Source organism: Aquarana catesbeiana, linkage group LG04, assembly GCF_042186555.1.
Source record: "Aquarana catesbeiana isolate 2022-GZ linkage group LG04, ASM4218655v1, whole genome shotgun sequence".
NCBI classification, from domain to species: domain Eukaryota; kingdom Metazoa; phylum Chordata; class Amphibia; order Anura; family Ranidae; genus Aquarana; species Aquarana catesbeiana.
Window position 1 is genome coordinate 91529425 of NC_133327.1, and position 16024 is coordinate 91545448.

The 16024-nt window shown below is 42.4% G+C and overlaps 1 protein-coding gene across 1 annotated transcript in view; it reads right to left on the minus strand.

The window, feature by feature from the left end:
- The window catches only part of GREB1 (growth regulating estrogen receptor binding 1), a 216982-nt gene that overhangs the window by 122184 nt on the left and 78774 nt on the right, over positions 1 to 16024 (minus strand). Inside the window, exons 3-4 of the mRNA XM_073625369.1 lie at positions 7053 to 7166; positions 6578 to 6754 (exon numbers count right to left, since the gene is read on the minus strand). Of these exons, the coding sequence (XP_073481470.1) occupies positions 6578 to 6754; positions 7053 to 7166 (291 nt within the window). The remainder of the gene's footprint in view (positions 1 to 6577; positions 6755 to 7052; positions 7167 to 16024) is intronic.

Here is a 16024-nt window from a genome sequence, read left to right on the forward strand (position 1 = left end):
ACAGAGGGACATTGTTTCAAATCAAGGACAGTCCCTCAAAATCAGGGACAGTTGGGAGCTATGCACATGTGCAGTGGGGACCCAGCTATGACATATCAGGAAGTCGCAGATGGCTCTCACATCCAAGATTGTGGTGCTCGGGATACGAAGATCAGTGAAGAATCGGCTTCAGGGAAGGCAGCATTAGACCCTACAGGCAGGTAAGTAACTGTATGTTAACATTTAACAGTATTTGTAGCTGTCGACTTTTAATTTTTAAAAACCCTGTGGAAGTGGAACTTCACTCTCTCAATCAACTTTGACTATTTTCTGCCAGCATTAGTAAATAGATAGGAAAGCATATTGTGTTTACTTGTTTTAACCTTTTTTTTTTACATTTCTTCCATTACTTCTTGGTTTAAAGGCACATGATGTCATACATCCCAGGAGTCTTCCGAAGGGGAGGAGGGGTTACGAGGGGTTTTCTCAGCTAAGCACACCCTCCGGTCTGCGTGCCTGAGCTTAGAGCAGATGGATTCCAGAAAGTAAATGCTACATGAATCATCTGCCCTTACTCAAGATGATCTTAGTCAGAAATGCTAGGGGGGGGGTGTTTTTGAAAGTGATTTGTCAACAAAATAAAACATGGAGGCATGGATGGGTGGGTGAGTTTGCGTTGGATAACAAAAATTTAATGAAATAGTATTTTTGGTTTGTGGTGCTCAGATGCAGAGTACTTCCACTTTAACCACTTCTCGACCGCTGCACGCCGATATACGTCGGCACAATGGCAGCGGTGGACAAATGGGCGTACCTGTATGTCCCCTTTAAGAGGCGGGGATAGCAGGCGCGCGTGCGCCCGCCGCGTACAGCGTGACGGTGCCCACGGGGCCGGCAGACCCGATGTCCACCGGTATCATGTCACGGAGCCTCAGAACAGGGAAGTGCTTATGCAAACAAGGCATTTCCCCGTTCTGGCTTGTGTCATAAAAGAGATCACTGCTCCCTGTCATTGGGAGCAGTGATCGCTGTCATGTGACTTGAAGCCCACCCCCCCCCACAGTTAGAATAACTCCCTAGGACACACTTAACCCCTTCCTCGCCCCCTAGTGGTTAACCCCTTCCCTGCCAGTGTCATTTACACAGCAATCAGTGCATTTTTATAGCATTGATCACTGTATAAATGACAATGGTCCTAAAATAGTGTCAAAAGTGTCCGATGTGTCCGCCATAATGTTGCAGTCCCGATAATAATCGCAGATCGCTGCCATTACTAATAAAAAGAAATTAAAAATAAAAATGCTATAAAACTATCCTCTATTTTGTAGACGCTACAACTTTTACGCAAACCAATCAATATACGCTTATTTCAATTTTTTTACCAAAAATATGTAGAAGAATACATATCGGCCTAAACTTAGGAAAAACATAGTTTTTTTATATATTTTTGGGGGATATTTAGTATAGCAAAAAGTAAAAAATGATGCGCTTTTTTTTCAAAATTGTCGCTCTTTTTTTGTTTATAGCGCAAAAAATAAAAACCGAAGAGAAGATCAAATACCACCAAAAGAAAGCTCTATTTCTGGGAAAAAAAGAATGTCAATTTTGTTTGGGTGCAATGTCGCACGACCGCGCAATTGTCAGTTAAAGTGGCGTAGTGTCAAATCACAAAAAGTGCTCTGGTCAGGAAGGGGGTAAAATCTTCCGCGGCTGAAGCGGTTAAGCTTGGCCATGCAGGGAACCCAATCAAAGCAAGTGAAAGATAGCTTGTGCTGGTTAGGTCATTTATAGATTTGAAATGGTTGATATGGATAACAAGACATATTCTTGTTAAAGTTGACCGTACCTGGCTCAAATTTTAGCTGATTTCTTCTGAACTGGCTGAAATTCAAGCCATATCGAGTCAGGTGGAAAATTGTCAGCCGAACAGTGACCGCATCCTATAAGATGTAGTCCCTGTATGGGTATTTAAGCAGCTGTAGGTGCTGAGGCTGTCTGAATACAATAGCCAGTGGTGTGGATTTGGCAATATAGTATATATATATATATATATATATATATGTATATATATATAAAAATAAATATAGATATGTAGATATATATACACACACACATAGTATATATATATATATAGTGCCACCTAGCAATAAACAATATAGACTTCTCACTAGTGTCCAGATGTTGCTCAGTGTTTACACCCACTATCTTGGCTGCATACCTTGTCTAGCATTACCTGGCCTATCTATCCCAGTCTGGAATGTGGACAAAGGAACAAGCAGACATGTTTATTGAGGAAGTGAGGGGGATAAAAGTCTGTCTGCAGCTGCCTCATTGGTGGCCTGCCTCGGACTATTCCCCATTATTGCTCTTTTGTGTCTCTGTTTAAAGTGCAATTAATACAAATACTTCCTTAACACTAATTGCTGGCTTTCAAGTCATAGACTGATCTAAGTTTCACTTGAATTTTACAATCTACAGCAGAAAGGGAAATAGGCCGTACAATACAGGATCAATGCTGTGACAGGGGAAGTGATATATTGTATAAAGCTGTACCTGTACCAGAAGTCTTTGGATTTTTCAATTAGAAATGATCAGGTATTCAAAAGATTTTTTTCATCCACGGCACACAGAAGGTATCCACATGTCCCCATCCATCCCATATGCCATAATCCTCTTATTTGTGGGACATGTGATGGAATGAGACATATGAGTACCTTCTGTTCTCAGAAAGCTTTCTTATCCCATGCACTGATTAGAGGGCTTTTTGATTTCTTGTACACACTATTATTTTTTTTTTTTTCGTTCAACCCAGCAGAGTTGAATGGAAAAAAAACTGACAGCTCTAGAGGAGCCACTGTACTAACTATGTGATGTTAGTACAGCGATATCCCCTGCTGTGCTATTGTGTTCTGACAGGGGGGTGGCCCTCTTGCCAGAACACTACGATCAGCGCTCTCTGCCATTGGGTGAGTGCGCTGATCGGGAGCTGATCGGCAGACCTTTTTCGGTCATGCCCCTTCCTACCCCAGTACACACAGGCCGAATGGTAGCCGGTTTCTGTTGATCTGGTCGATGACGCCCCACATTCAGCCTGTGTGTAGTAGGCTTTACCTTTCCCTTCTCACAATAATCTACAACCCTTATTCCAAAAAAGTTGTAATGCTGTGTAAAATCACCTAAAAATATATAAAAACAGAGTGCAATGATCTCATAAATTCATATTTTTTTATTTCAGGTACTTATATAGCACTGTTTACGCAGCGCTTTACATATACATTGTACATTCACATCAGTCCCTACCCTCAAGGAGCTTACAATCTAAGGTCCCTAACTCACATTCATACATACTAGGGACAATTTAGACAGGACCCAATTAACCTACCAGCATGTCTTTGGAGTGTGGGAGGAAACCGGAGTACCCAGAGGAAACCCACGCAGGCAAAGGGAGAACATGCAAACTCCAGGCAGGTAGTGTCGTGGTTGGGGTTCGAACCAGCAACCCTTCTTACTGCTAGGCAAAAGTGCTAAACTGATAAAATGTACCTTTTAAATAAAAAAAAGGTAACTTTAAAATCTATGGCAGCAACATGTCTCAAAAAAGTTAGGACAGGGCAACAAAAAGCTGGCACGTAAGTAAGCAGTACTAACAAGGAGTTAGTAAGCTGGAAGCTGGAAGAACCCAAGTTTACTGCAGTGTAGCATCTCCTCTTCTTGTAGCCTCCCTGGCGGTACGATTATGTCAGATTTTTGCGTCTCTATATTGTAGGCCTGTAATTCTTAACAATAACACACTTAAATCTGTCACAAAACAACAGTCTAGTAGATATCCCGGGTATGATGAAGTTTGAAACACAAAATCATAAATTATAATATAATAAATAAATATAAATAATTATAAAAAAAAATAATATAATAATAATAATAAAATGAATTTCCCCACGATTCACTATCGCTCAATTCTGCAAGTGTTCTAATTTACTATCGCTGTTTTCCAGCTGATCTAAAGCCACTTTTGATGTAAAGGGACACTTTTTGGTTGCTATGGACAATCTCAAGTTTCCAGGCAGAAAGAACAGTATATATAATATAGAACTGCATGCAGGGCATTGGACAAAGCACTGGGGACAAAAGGGATGTGAAATGATTTCATACAGTAATGTAATCTGTAAGACTACAGTGTACTGTATGTGTTATGATTTTTCACTTTTTTTAATTTGCCGCCGGGCTCCGCGCCCCCATGCGTCGCGACGCTCGCAGGGAATAGAGCCCGGCACAGTGAGGCTTTGGGAGGAGGACAGAGCCTGCGGACACAGCGGGGGGACATCGCAGGATCCTGGGGACAAGGTAAGTACACCGCACCAGGATCCTGCAATGCAATCCCAAGTGTGGCTCGGGGTTACCGCTAATGGTGCTGAAATTTAACCCCGAGCCACACTCGGGAAAACCGCCAGGGAGGTTAACAACACTTGGTATACATCTGGGAACTGCGGTAGACCAGTTGCTGGAGTTTTGGGAGAGGAATGTTGTCCCATTTTTGCCTGAGCATATGCTTCTCCAAAACCTGGATATATCTTCCAGCATTAATGGTACCTTTCCAGATGTGCACACTTTTCGCTACAGGTAAGCCTATAATAAGGCTTACCTGTAGCTACCCTGGATATCTCCTAAACCTACCCTGTATTTGCATGTGCTGACTTCATCGGTACATGTACACTGAAGCAAACTGAAGCAATTGCACTTATGTGCCGTTGCTTGAGTGAGTGTGCCGTTACTGGCGGCTCCCGCGTCCATGCGCGGGCGTGACATCATCGCGGCTCCGGCCAATCACAGCGCCGGAGCGCGCGATACCCGGGTCTTCCGGAAATAACTATGGGAGCGATGTCGGCCGCCGCAGCGGTGTACGTGGACGGCTGCGGGTGCTTCGATCTCAGGTAAGTAATTCATAATGAATTACACCTTTGCATTATGCCTTTGTCTTGCAGGTTTTTTTTTGTCCTAGGGTTTACAACCACTTTCAGACGGCTCTCATAGGGAAAGATTGATTTTCACACATTGTGCGACATGAGCTCCCAGTGTCAGAGCGCGTGCAGTGTGAACCTAGCCTTAAAGCGGGGTTCCCATTTAAAAATAAATAAATAAAAGTCAGTAGCTACAAATACTGCAGCTGCTGCCTTTTAATAATCGGACACTTACCTGTCCCAGGGTCCAGCGATGCGGGGGATCGAAACCTGGCTCGTCCCCCCCTCCACTTGGAGGCGACGGCATTTTAACTGTGGGTGCCCGGCTGTGGCGTCACAGCCAGGCACCCACTGTGCATGTGCGAGCTGTGCCGCACCGCGCTCCGTCACTGGCTGCGCAATCATCTGGGACCGGTCACATGTTCCAGATGATTGACAAGAGGGAGGGGGGAGAGGCGATCTCCCTTCCTGCGCCGAGGGAAGTGACGTCAGGAGCCCAGGCACCCGAAGGGGGCAGACTACGAGGGACCCCCTAACAACAGGGATTTAGAGGTGAGTAAAAAAAAAAATTTTCTCCAAATGTTTTTTTTTTATTTTTTTTAGCACATTACTATTTTTTTGGGGTGGAACTCCACTTTAAGGTGTCTTACATGCTATCAGGATCTATGCACCTTATTGAGTAACTTTCAGTAAGCATGCTGATTATCTGACATACAGCTCAATCCAAAATCTACAACGCTGTATATGAAAAGTCATTATAGAATTATAGCTCAGAAACAATGTAAAATGATTTTCAGCTACACTTTCCATTAATTAGTAAGATGTGTACTCAATCTATTTTAAGCTAAACTCCAGGCAGATATAAAAGACACATTAACGCAGCTCTGTGTTAATTAATGCATCATGAAGTATATTATATAAATGAAAACATTATAAGTATCTAAATTTGACCAGTTATCAGTCTCTCACAGCCCCCTACACAGCATAGCTCAAGCTGGAAGAGGGAGAAGCAATGGTGCTGCAGGGTTGACATGTTAACAACGAGTATGCTGAGATGAAAGCAGAGATAACAACATCAGTGTGTTCTTTCTCCTTCACTGTCCAAAAACAGGCTGGGAAAAGGACAAGGCCTATTTGTATTTTTTAACTGCAGTAAGAAAAAAAATCAGGCTTCTTACACTGCCAAACAGGGCTGTGATTTGTGGCAGAGCTGTGTTAATCGCAAGACTGGATGGACAGAAATACAAATCTTTTGGCAGGTAACAGGGCTCCCTTCTATGTGTTTCATGTGTGCATTCAGCTAATTTCCTGGAGCTCAGCTTTAGGGATTTCCCCTGTAGTATACAACACACACACACCACACAAACACATGTATACAGAAACATAGATGCACACACATAAATCTCAGTATACAGGTCATACATTTCAGTCATGGCCTCCAATGAACATCTCTTCTCGATTATTGCACATTCATAATCTCTGGATCTGATCTTTTTTTAGCTCTGGCTTTGTCTCAGCAAGAGGTCACACTGCCCTGACTTCCTACTGCACTCTAATCACAATATGTAACCATTCTGCAGCCATCGGGACAAATCACAATCTCAAGGAGTCAGATATAGAGCATCCAGTTAATAACATACCCAGGAGCGCATTGCGACCATTGTCATCAGGGAGAAACCTCTTATCCACAGCGCACACTAGAATGTGGTCCGGTAAACTAGGGGACTTGGCACCGACCAACAGGAATCCGGGAGGCACGTCAAACTGTTCTGTACCCACAGTTGCCAATCTAAGGTCTTTACCGGCCTGGCAAAATCCTAAAACAAGGAGCAAGAGTTTAGTAAACTACACACATATATATATCTATATTTATATATATAGATATATATATATATATAGATATATATATATATATACACACACACACACACACACACAATATTTTTTTTTACTCATTAACTCTAGGGCCTATTTAGACCTTTTTGCTTGATTACAATGTATAATTGAGCATGCAAAAATAAGTAGACAATATAGTACATACAGTAATAAGTACAATAGGTTTGCTTATCATTACACCTAACAACTAATTAGTACATAAAGGTCTGTAGCACTTACCATCAGTTGTACAACAGCCTTCAGGGGGAGGTTTGTTCTGATATGAGTGAGGTGGACTGCTTGATTCAGACCCATCATCGTCTTCCTCTTCATCATCATTATCCAAACGGCCTCCTGTCAAGAACACAACACATGACTGCTGAGGTGCAATAAACCAAGGTCCACACCATGATCCATCCAACTTAGACCTTACCCCTTCTACCCATCCAATGAAGACCACTTACCACCATTCATGTTGGAAAGGGCAAGGCCACAGCTTTTATTAAATTTAACTCTTTAACAACTTAAACATAACATTTAACATTCCACAGTGCCAGTCACAGTAGCACCGTGAGCACTCAGTTCCGACTGGTGGAAAGGGAGATAACTGAGGGGCCTGTCCTTACCATAAGTGCCGGACTGCCGTCTATCTCCCAATTAGCGTGAAGGGCGTACCTCTTACCGCCGTGTTTTGCTGGCAAGGTCACCAAAAACCGCAGCAAGCTGTGACATACCAACCATAGGGAGGGTGGGCAGCTCTTACCGATCTTCTTCACCAAAAGGCCCAGAATCCCTTGGGGCAATCACCTTAGTGAGCTCAGGCCCAACCCCACCCCGTCCCCCCACCAATCCACCGTGACCCCTAGTCACCATACTCCGCCCTGGTTATGCCCCCATCAGTCAGGGCTCTCTTTCCCAATGGGTTCAAGAGGCCTGCATGACTGCTGAGGTGCAATAAACCCAGGTCCACACCATGATCCATCCAACTTAGACCTTACCCCTTCTACCCATCCAATAAAGACCACTTACCACCATTCATGTTGGAAAGGGCAAGGCCACAGCTTTTATTAAATTCAACTCTTTAACAACTTAAACATAACATTTAACATTCCACAGTGCCAGTCACAGTAGCACTGTGAGCACTCAGTTCCGACTGGTGGAAAGGGAGATAACTGAGGGGCCTGTCCTTACCATAAGTGCCGGATTGCCGTCTATCTCCCAATTAGCGTGAAGGGCGTACCTCTTACCGCCGTGTTTTGCTGGCAAGGTCACCAAAAACCTCCACCCGCCTGTCAGTAATCTTCTTCACCAAAAGGCCCAGAATCCCTTGGGGCAATCACCTTAGTGAGCTCAGGCCCAACCCCATCCCGTCCCCCCACCAATCCACCGTGACCCCTAGTCACCATACTCCACCCTGGTTATGCCCCCATCAGCCAGGGCTCTCTTTCCCAATGGGTTCAAGAGGCCTGCATTATAAGCATTACAAGACATTTCATGCCATCTTCTAACATGCATCTCTTCTGGATGGGACATTCGTATTTTACTGCTCCTCCTGCTGATGAAGGAGCAAAGGCGTGCGTGTAGGGTGTGCCAGGCGTGCCCAGGCACACCCTAATCACCCTGTGCAATACTGATTCCACTGATTCCCCCTACTTCTCCACGCAGGGCTGCTGGATTCCCATACCTTCCAACTGTCCCAGATTTGAAGCAATGTCCCTCTGTCCCTCATTCCTCCTTCTGTATATATAAAATGCACTTTTTATCTATCAAAAAGTGTTCACCAGTGCTAAACCTTTCGTCTGATTTCTAAATTGCTGCATTTGTAAATATAAAAAGCCAATATAAAGGAATAGTAGTGGTAAAATAAGCACTTGTAGGTTTAACCAATCTTATTTTTTTGTACAATTCTCCTTTAAGGGGGTGTGGCAAAAGGTGTGTCCTATGCCTGCATACTTTTGCTGATAGGTGTCCCTCATTCCCATCTCAGAAAGTTGGGAGGTATGGGACTCCCTCCTCTCCCACTGGCTATTGCTGCAGGGATATTTTTAAGGTGGGTGAGGTGAGGTGGGGGAGGGGGAAGGGGCTGGTAATTATGTAATTTACCTGCCCCTTACCTTTCTGAATGAACATTGTGAGTGATTGGTAGTGTGTGCGTGTTTGAGCTTTGGGGTGCACACCCTAATGCAATAGGCTACGCACACCTATGTGAAGGAGGTTATGTAGAGTAACTTTGAAATAATAATCATAAGAATTACATGTTAATAGGTCCAGTAAGTCCTATTCTACTTTTTATTGTTGTAGAGCAATATAAAAGTTGTAGCCTTATCTTCTCTCCTAAAGGAGAGCACCTGTATTCAAGGACCATCTCTCGATGATGATGGAGTGACCACTGATGTTGCCCCAATCCTACAGCTGCACCAAACAAAGGCTGAAACCAGGTCAGAACCTTCTGAGACGCCAACAGGGAATGCATAAAACAGTAGCACAAGGAAGCTAAAGAATCACATTTTCATTTTAAAATACATCACTTCCGTACATTCGTTAGAATGTTAGAACCAACTTTATTACATCATCTCCCCAATGTTGAGAATGTGAACTGAAAGGTGTGTGTGCAGCAAGAAGGCTCCTATAAGGACAGGTAATTAGTGGGACTTGAGGCGGGTTTTGTTGGATCAGCCTTTCTCAACCTTTTAAACAACGGGGAACCCTTGAAATAATTTTCCAGTCTCAGGGAACCCCTGATAATAATTACTATATCTACAGGTCGTGGTACAATAGTGATGTTCACTGGGATGAATACTCCTATGGCTGGCTATACATGAGTCATTTTATTTTCTGTTGAACCAATGGATGTGTAGATGGGGGGAATTTCTCCCCTCACTGTGCTTTTGTATTCTGACAGCGGGGAGACTTCCCCACTGTCAAAATACACTGATCAGCACTGCTGACTATAGCTGACAGTGCTGATCGAGAGAATATTTCCCAGCAGGCTGGCCGTACACAAGTACAACCACTCGCTGTTGAACAGGCTGCATTTTGATCCACGAATGGCCGGCTTTACACTTGTCATTGGGAATAATCCCCTCTACAGATAGCTAAAAAAAAGAATATTGTTTTCAGTAGTTACTTATCTGAGTGGCAGAAATTGCCCTAAGCTCAAGCAACCCCTAGCAACCTCTGGAGGCACCCTAGTTGAGAAAGTCTGTGTTGGGCAGTAAAGATCTGCTTTAACCACTTGCAAACCGCCCGCCATCTACTGCGGACGGGTGGCCTGCAAAGACAAAGCGACGCACCCGTACGGCGCTGCCTGCTTCTGGGTTTAGGTCGCACGCATGCAAGCCTCCCCCCCACCCCCGCTGCCACCCACTGTGAATGTACACAGACGATCATTTGTTTGATCTGGAATATTTTTCTTATGTAATAAAAATTGTTTTTCTACGCATGTCAGTGTTTGTGGCCTTTAAAGTCCCACTTAAGGGGGAATAGTCCTTTTGTTTCACATATTTACATATTTCAGGGATGTGGCCACTACATTGACCATTCTGATATGGTGGTAACCTCCTCTCTTTCCAACACACTGATTGCCCCCCCAATAAAGAGGACCTGACACCAGCTATCAAAGTACCTGTCACAGTTCATCTGAATACCTGAGTACCTGCCACAGTCCATCTGAGTACCCGAGTACCTGTCACAGTTCATCTGAGTACCCGAGTACCTGTCACAGTTCATGAGTACCCGAGTACCTGAATACCTGTCACAGTCTATCTGAGTACCTGTGTACCTGTCACAGCCCATCTGAGTACCTGAGTACCTGTCACAGTTCATCTGAGTACCTGAGTACCTGAGTACCTGTCACAGTCCATCTGAGTACCCGAGTACCTGTCACAGTCCATCTAAGTACCCGAGTACCTGTCACAGTTCATCTGAGTACCCGAGTACCTGAGTAGCTGTCACAGTCCATATGAGTACCCGAGTACCTGTCACAGTCCATATGAGTACTTGAGTACCTGTCACAGTCCATACGAGTACCAGAGTACCTGAGTACCTGTCACAGTCCATCTGAGTACCGGAGTACCTGTCACAGTCCATATGAGTACCTGAGTACCTGTCACAGTCCATCTGAGTACCTGTCACAGTCCATCTGAGTACCTGTCACAGTCCATATGAGTACCAGAGTACCTGAGTACCTGTCACAGTCCATCTTAGTACCTGAGTACATGCCACTGTTCATCTGAGTACACGAGTACTTGTCACAGTTCATCTGAGTAACCGAGTACCTGTCACAGTTCATCTGAGTACCTGAGTACCTGTCACAGTTCATATGAGTACCAAGTACCTGAGTACTTGTCACTGCCCTTCAGAGTACCCGAATACCAGTCACCAGCCCATCAGAGTACCCGAGTACCTATCTGTAGCCCATCAGAGTACCCGAGTAACTGTCACCAGGCCATCAGAGTACCCGAGTACCTGTCACCAGCCCATCAGAGTACCCGAGTACCTGTCACCAGCCCATCAGAGTAACCGAGTACCTGTCATCAGCCCTTCAAGTTACCTGAGTACCTATCTGCAGCCCATCAGAATACCTGAGTACCTATCAGCAGCCCATGCCTCATAGAATATACGTTGGGGTGTTTGCTTTCCAAAATGGGGTCATTTTGTGGGTAATTCCACTGTCCTGGTGCTCAAGGACCTTCAAAAGTGTGATAGGTAGATATGAAATGAGATGTAATTTATGCTCCTAGAACGCCTGAAGGTGCTACTTCAATGTTGGTCCTCTGTATGTGGCCAGGCTGTGTAAAAGTCTCACACATGTGGCATCTCCATACTCGGGAAGAGTAGCAGAATGTATTTTGGGGTGTAATTTTTGCTATATACATGCTATGTGTTAGAAATATTTTATAAATTGACAACTTTGTGTAAAGAAAATGCGTTTTCATTTTTTTCCACATTTTCCAAAAACTTCTGGAAAAAAAATGAACCGTTCAAAAGACTCATCATTCCCCATAGATTATACGTGTTTGCTTCCCAAAATGGGGTCATTTTGTGGGCAATTCCATTGTCCCAGGTCTCCAGGCCCTTCAAAAGTGTAATAGGTGGGTGAGAAATGAGATGTGTAATTTATGCTCGTAGAACACCTGAAAGTTCTATTTCAATGTTGGTCATCTGTATGTGGCCAGGCTGTGTAAATAGCCTCACACATGTGGTATCGCCATACTCGGGAAGAGTAGCATAATGTATTTTGGGGTGTAATTTGTTGCATGGATATGCTGTGTGTGAGAAATAACCTGATAATATGACAGTTTAAAAAAAATAAAAAATAAAAAATCTTCATTTTGCAAAGAATTGTGGGAAAAAATTACAACTTAAAAACACTCACCATGCTACTTACTTAATACCTTGAAATGTCTGCTTTCTAAAAAGGGGTCTTTTGGGGGGTATTTGTACTTTTCTGACTTGTAGTGTCTCAAGAAATGAGATACACCTGATGTACTGAAGGCCTGATCAGATATGATCAATTTTCAGTGATTGGCACCATAGTTTGTAGACTCTATAACCTTCACAAAGACCAAATAATATACACTAATTTGGGTTATTTTTACCAAAGGTATGTAGCAGTATAAATGTTGGGCAAAATTTATGAAGAAAAATTACTACTTAGCAAAATTTTATGACAGAAACAAAGAAAAACGCATTTTTTTCACAAAATTTAAGGTCTTTTTTATTTATAGCACAAAAAATAAAAAACCCACTAGTGATTAAATACCACCAAAAGAAAGCTCTATTTGTGTGAAAAAAGGACGCAAATTTCATATGGGTACAGTGTTGCATGACTGAGTAATTGTCATTCAAAGTGTGAGATCACTGAAAGCTGAAAATTGGTCTGGGCAGGAAGGGGGTGTAAGTGCACTGTTTTGAGGTGGTTAAATAAATATATCAATGCAGCACCTGTACCCCTCTAACATACTTGGCAAACTAATAAATATCCCACAAGTAACAATGAGAGCAACTTTATCAACAAAGAGTAATAGACAGGCCCATCGTGTCTATCCAACTAGATCATATTGTAGCAAACTTATGTAGAGCATTCTGAAAGAGGTACGTATGTTTCGCAAACAAAATATATTTATTCACTTCGGATTTCCACTCATCTACTGATGGCGGAGTAGAGGATACCCATCGTGAAGCCATCAGTTTTCGTGCAATAAAAAGAGATCTTAAAACTGCAACACTTAACTTTGAGTCCAATGTATTGAAATCAACATCATATCCCACCTGCGATCGCGGGCACGAGAGCCAGAACGAGGATTTGTGTGTGTAAACACACAAATCCCTGTTCTGACAGGGGAGGAGAGACAGATCGTCTGTTCCTACTAATTAGGAACAACGATCTGGCTCCTCCTCTATTCAGTCCCATCCCTTCACAGTTAGAAACACCTCCCAGGGAACACATTTAACCCCTTGATCGCCCCCTAATGTTAACCCCTTCCCTGCCAGTGACATTTATACAGTAATCAGTGCATTTTTATAGCACTGATCGCTGTATAAATGTCAATGGTCCCAAAAAAGTGTCAAAAGTGTACGATCTATCTGCCGCAATGTCGCAGTCCCTTTAGAAATCGCTGATTGTCACCATTACTAGTAAAAAATAAATAAATAATAAAAATGCCATACAGTCATGGCCGAAATTGTTGGCACACCAGAAATGTTTCCAGAAAATCAAGTATTTCTCACAGAAAAGTATTGCAGTAACATATGTTTTGCTATACACATGTTTATTCCCTTTGCATTGTGTGTCTGTGTGTGCCACACTAAGCATGGACAACAGAAAGAGGAGAAGAGAACAGTCTGAGGACTTGAGAACCAAAATTGTGGAAAAACATCAACAATCTCAAGGTTACAAGTCCATCTCCAGAGATCTAGATTTGCCTTTGTCCACAGTGTGCAACATTATCAAGAAGTTTGCAAGCCATGGCACTGTAGCTAATCTCTCTGGGCGTGGACGGAAGAGAACAATTGATGAAAAGTTGCAACGCAGGATAGTCCGGATGGTGGATAAGCAGCCCCAAACTAGTTCCAAAGAAATTCAAGCTGTCCTGCAGGCTCAGGGAGCATCAGCGTCAGCGCAAACTATCGACATTTAAATGAAATGAAACACTATGGCAGGAGGCCCAGGAGGACCCCACTGCTGACACAGAGACATAAAAAAGCAACACTACAGTTTGCCAAAATGTACTTGCGTAAGCCAAAATCCTTCTGGGAAAACATCTTGTGTGACAGATGAGACCAAGATAGAGCTTTTTGGTAAAGCACATCATCCTACTGTTTACAGAAAACGGAATGAGGCCTACAAAGAAAAGAGCACAGTACCTACACAGTGAAATATGGTGGAGGTTCAATTATGTTCTGGGGTTGTTTTGCTGCCTCTGGCACTGGGTGCCTTGAATGTGTGCAAGGGATCATGAAATCTGAGGGTTACCAAAGGATTTTGGGTCACACTGTAGAGCCCAGTGTCAGAAAGCTGGTTTTCCGTCCGAGATCTTGGGTCTTCCAGCAGGAAAATGACCCCAAACATACCTCAAAAAGCACCCAGAAATGGATGGCAACAAAGTGCTGGAGAGTTCTAAAGTGGCCAGCAATGAGTCCAGATCTAAATCCCATTGAACACCTGTGGAGAGATCTTAAAATTGCTGTTGGGAAAAGACGCCCTTCCAATAAGAGAGACCTGGAGCAGTTTGCAAAGGAAGAGAGGACCAAAATTTCGGGGGAGAGGTGTAAGAAGCTTATTGATGGTTATAGGAAGTGACTGATTTCAGTTATTTTTTCCAAAGGGTGTGCAACCAAATATTAAGTTAAGGGTGCCAAGAATTTTGACCAGTCCATTTTTGGAGTTTTGTGTGACATTATGTCCAATTTGCTTTTTTTTTTCCTCCCCTTTTTTTGTTTTGTTCCAATACACACAAAGGGAATAAACATGTGTATAGCAAAACGTGTTACTGCAATACTTTTCTGTGAGAAATACTTGAATTTCTGGAAAAATTTCTGGGGTGCCAACAATTTCGTCCAAAACTGTAAATCTATTCCCTATTTTGTAGACGCTATAACTTTTAGCGCAAACCAATCAATATACGCTTATTGTGATTTTTTTTTTTTACCAAAAATTTGTAGAAGAATACATATCGGCCTAAACTGATGAAGAAATTTGTTTTAAAAAAAATACATTTGGGGGATATTTATTATACCAAAAAATATTGTTTTTGTTTCCAAAATATTCTGTCTTTTTTGTTTATAGCGCAAAAAATAAAAAGCACAGAGGTGATCATATGCCACCAAAAGAAAGTGTGTGGGGAAAAAAGGACGTCAATTTTATTTGGGTACAACATCGCACGACCACGCATTTGTCAGTTAAAGCGATGCAGTGCTGTATCCCAAAAATGGCCTGGTCAGGAAGGGTATAAATCCTTCCAGGGCTGAAGTGGTTAATCCTGGGAGTTTTCTTTCACCACATCAAATTACTTGAGTGGGATCCAACAGGGAACTATTTTATGAAAAAAAAATAAAAAAATTACAGGGTCCTTTAACAGTGAATGTTCATGGATTACTTTTGGAGACTATTGATATTGTTTAGATTGATTTTAAAGGTTTCTGTACATAGCTCATTAAAGCTCATTAACCATTTCAATAAAGGGCACTTTCACCCCCTTCCTGCCCAGGCCATTTTTCAGCTTTCAGCGCTGTCACATTTTGAATGACAATTGCGCGGTCTTGCAACACTGTACCCAAATGAAGTTTTTATTATTTTTTCCCCACAAATAGAGCTTTCTTTTAGTGGTATTTGATCACCTCTGCGGTTTTTATTTTTTGCGCTATAAACAAAAGAAGAGTGACAAGTTTGAAAAAAACACAATATCTTTTACTTTTTGCTATAATAAATATCCAATTTTTTTTTTTAAACAATTTTTTTTCTCAGTTTAGGCCGATACGTTTTCTTCTACATATTTTTAGTAAAAAAAAAATCGCAATAAGCATAAATTTGATTGGTTTGCGCAAAAGTTATAGCATCTACAAAATAGGGGATAGATTTATAGCATTTTTATTATTTATTTAATCTGTGATTTTTATCGTGACTGCGATATTGTGGCGGACATATCGGACACTTTTGACACATTTTTGGGACCATTCACATTTATACAGCGATCCATGCTATAAAAATG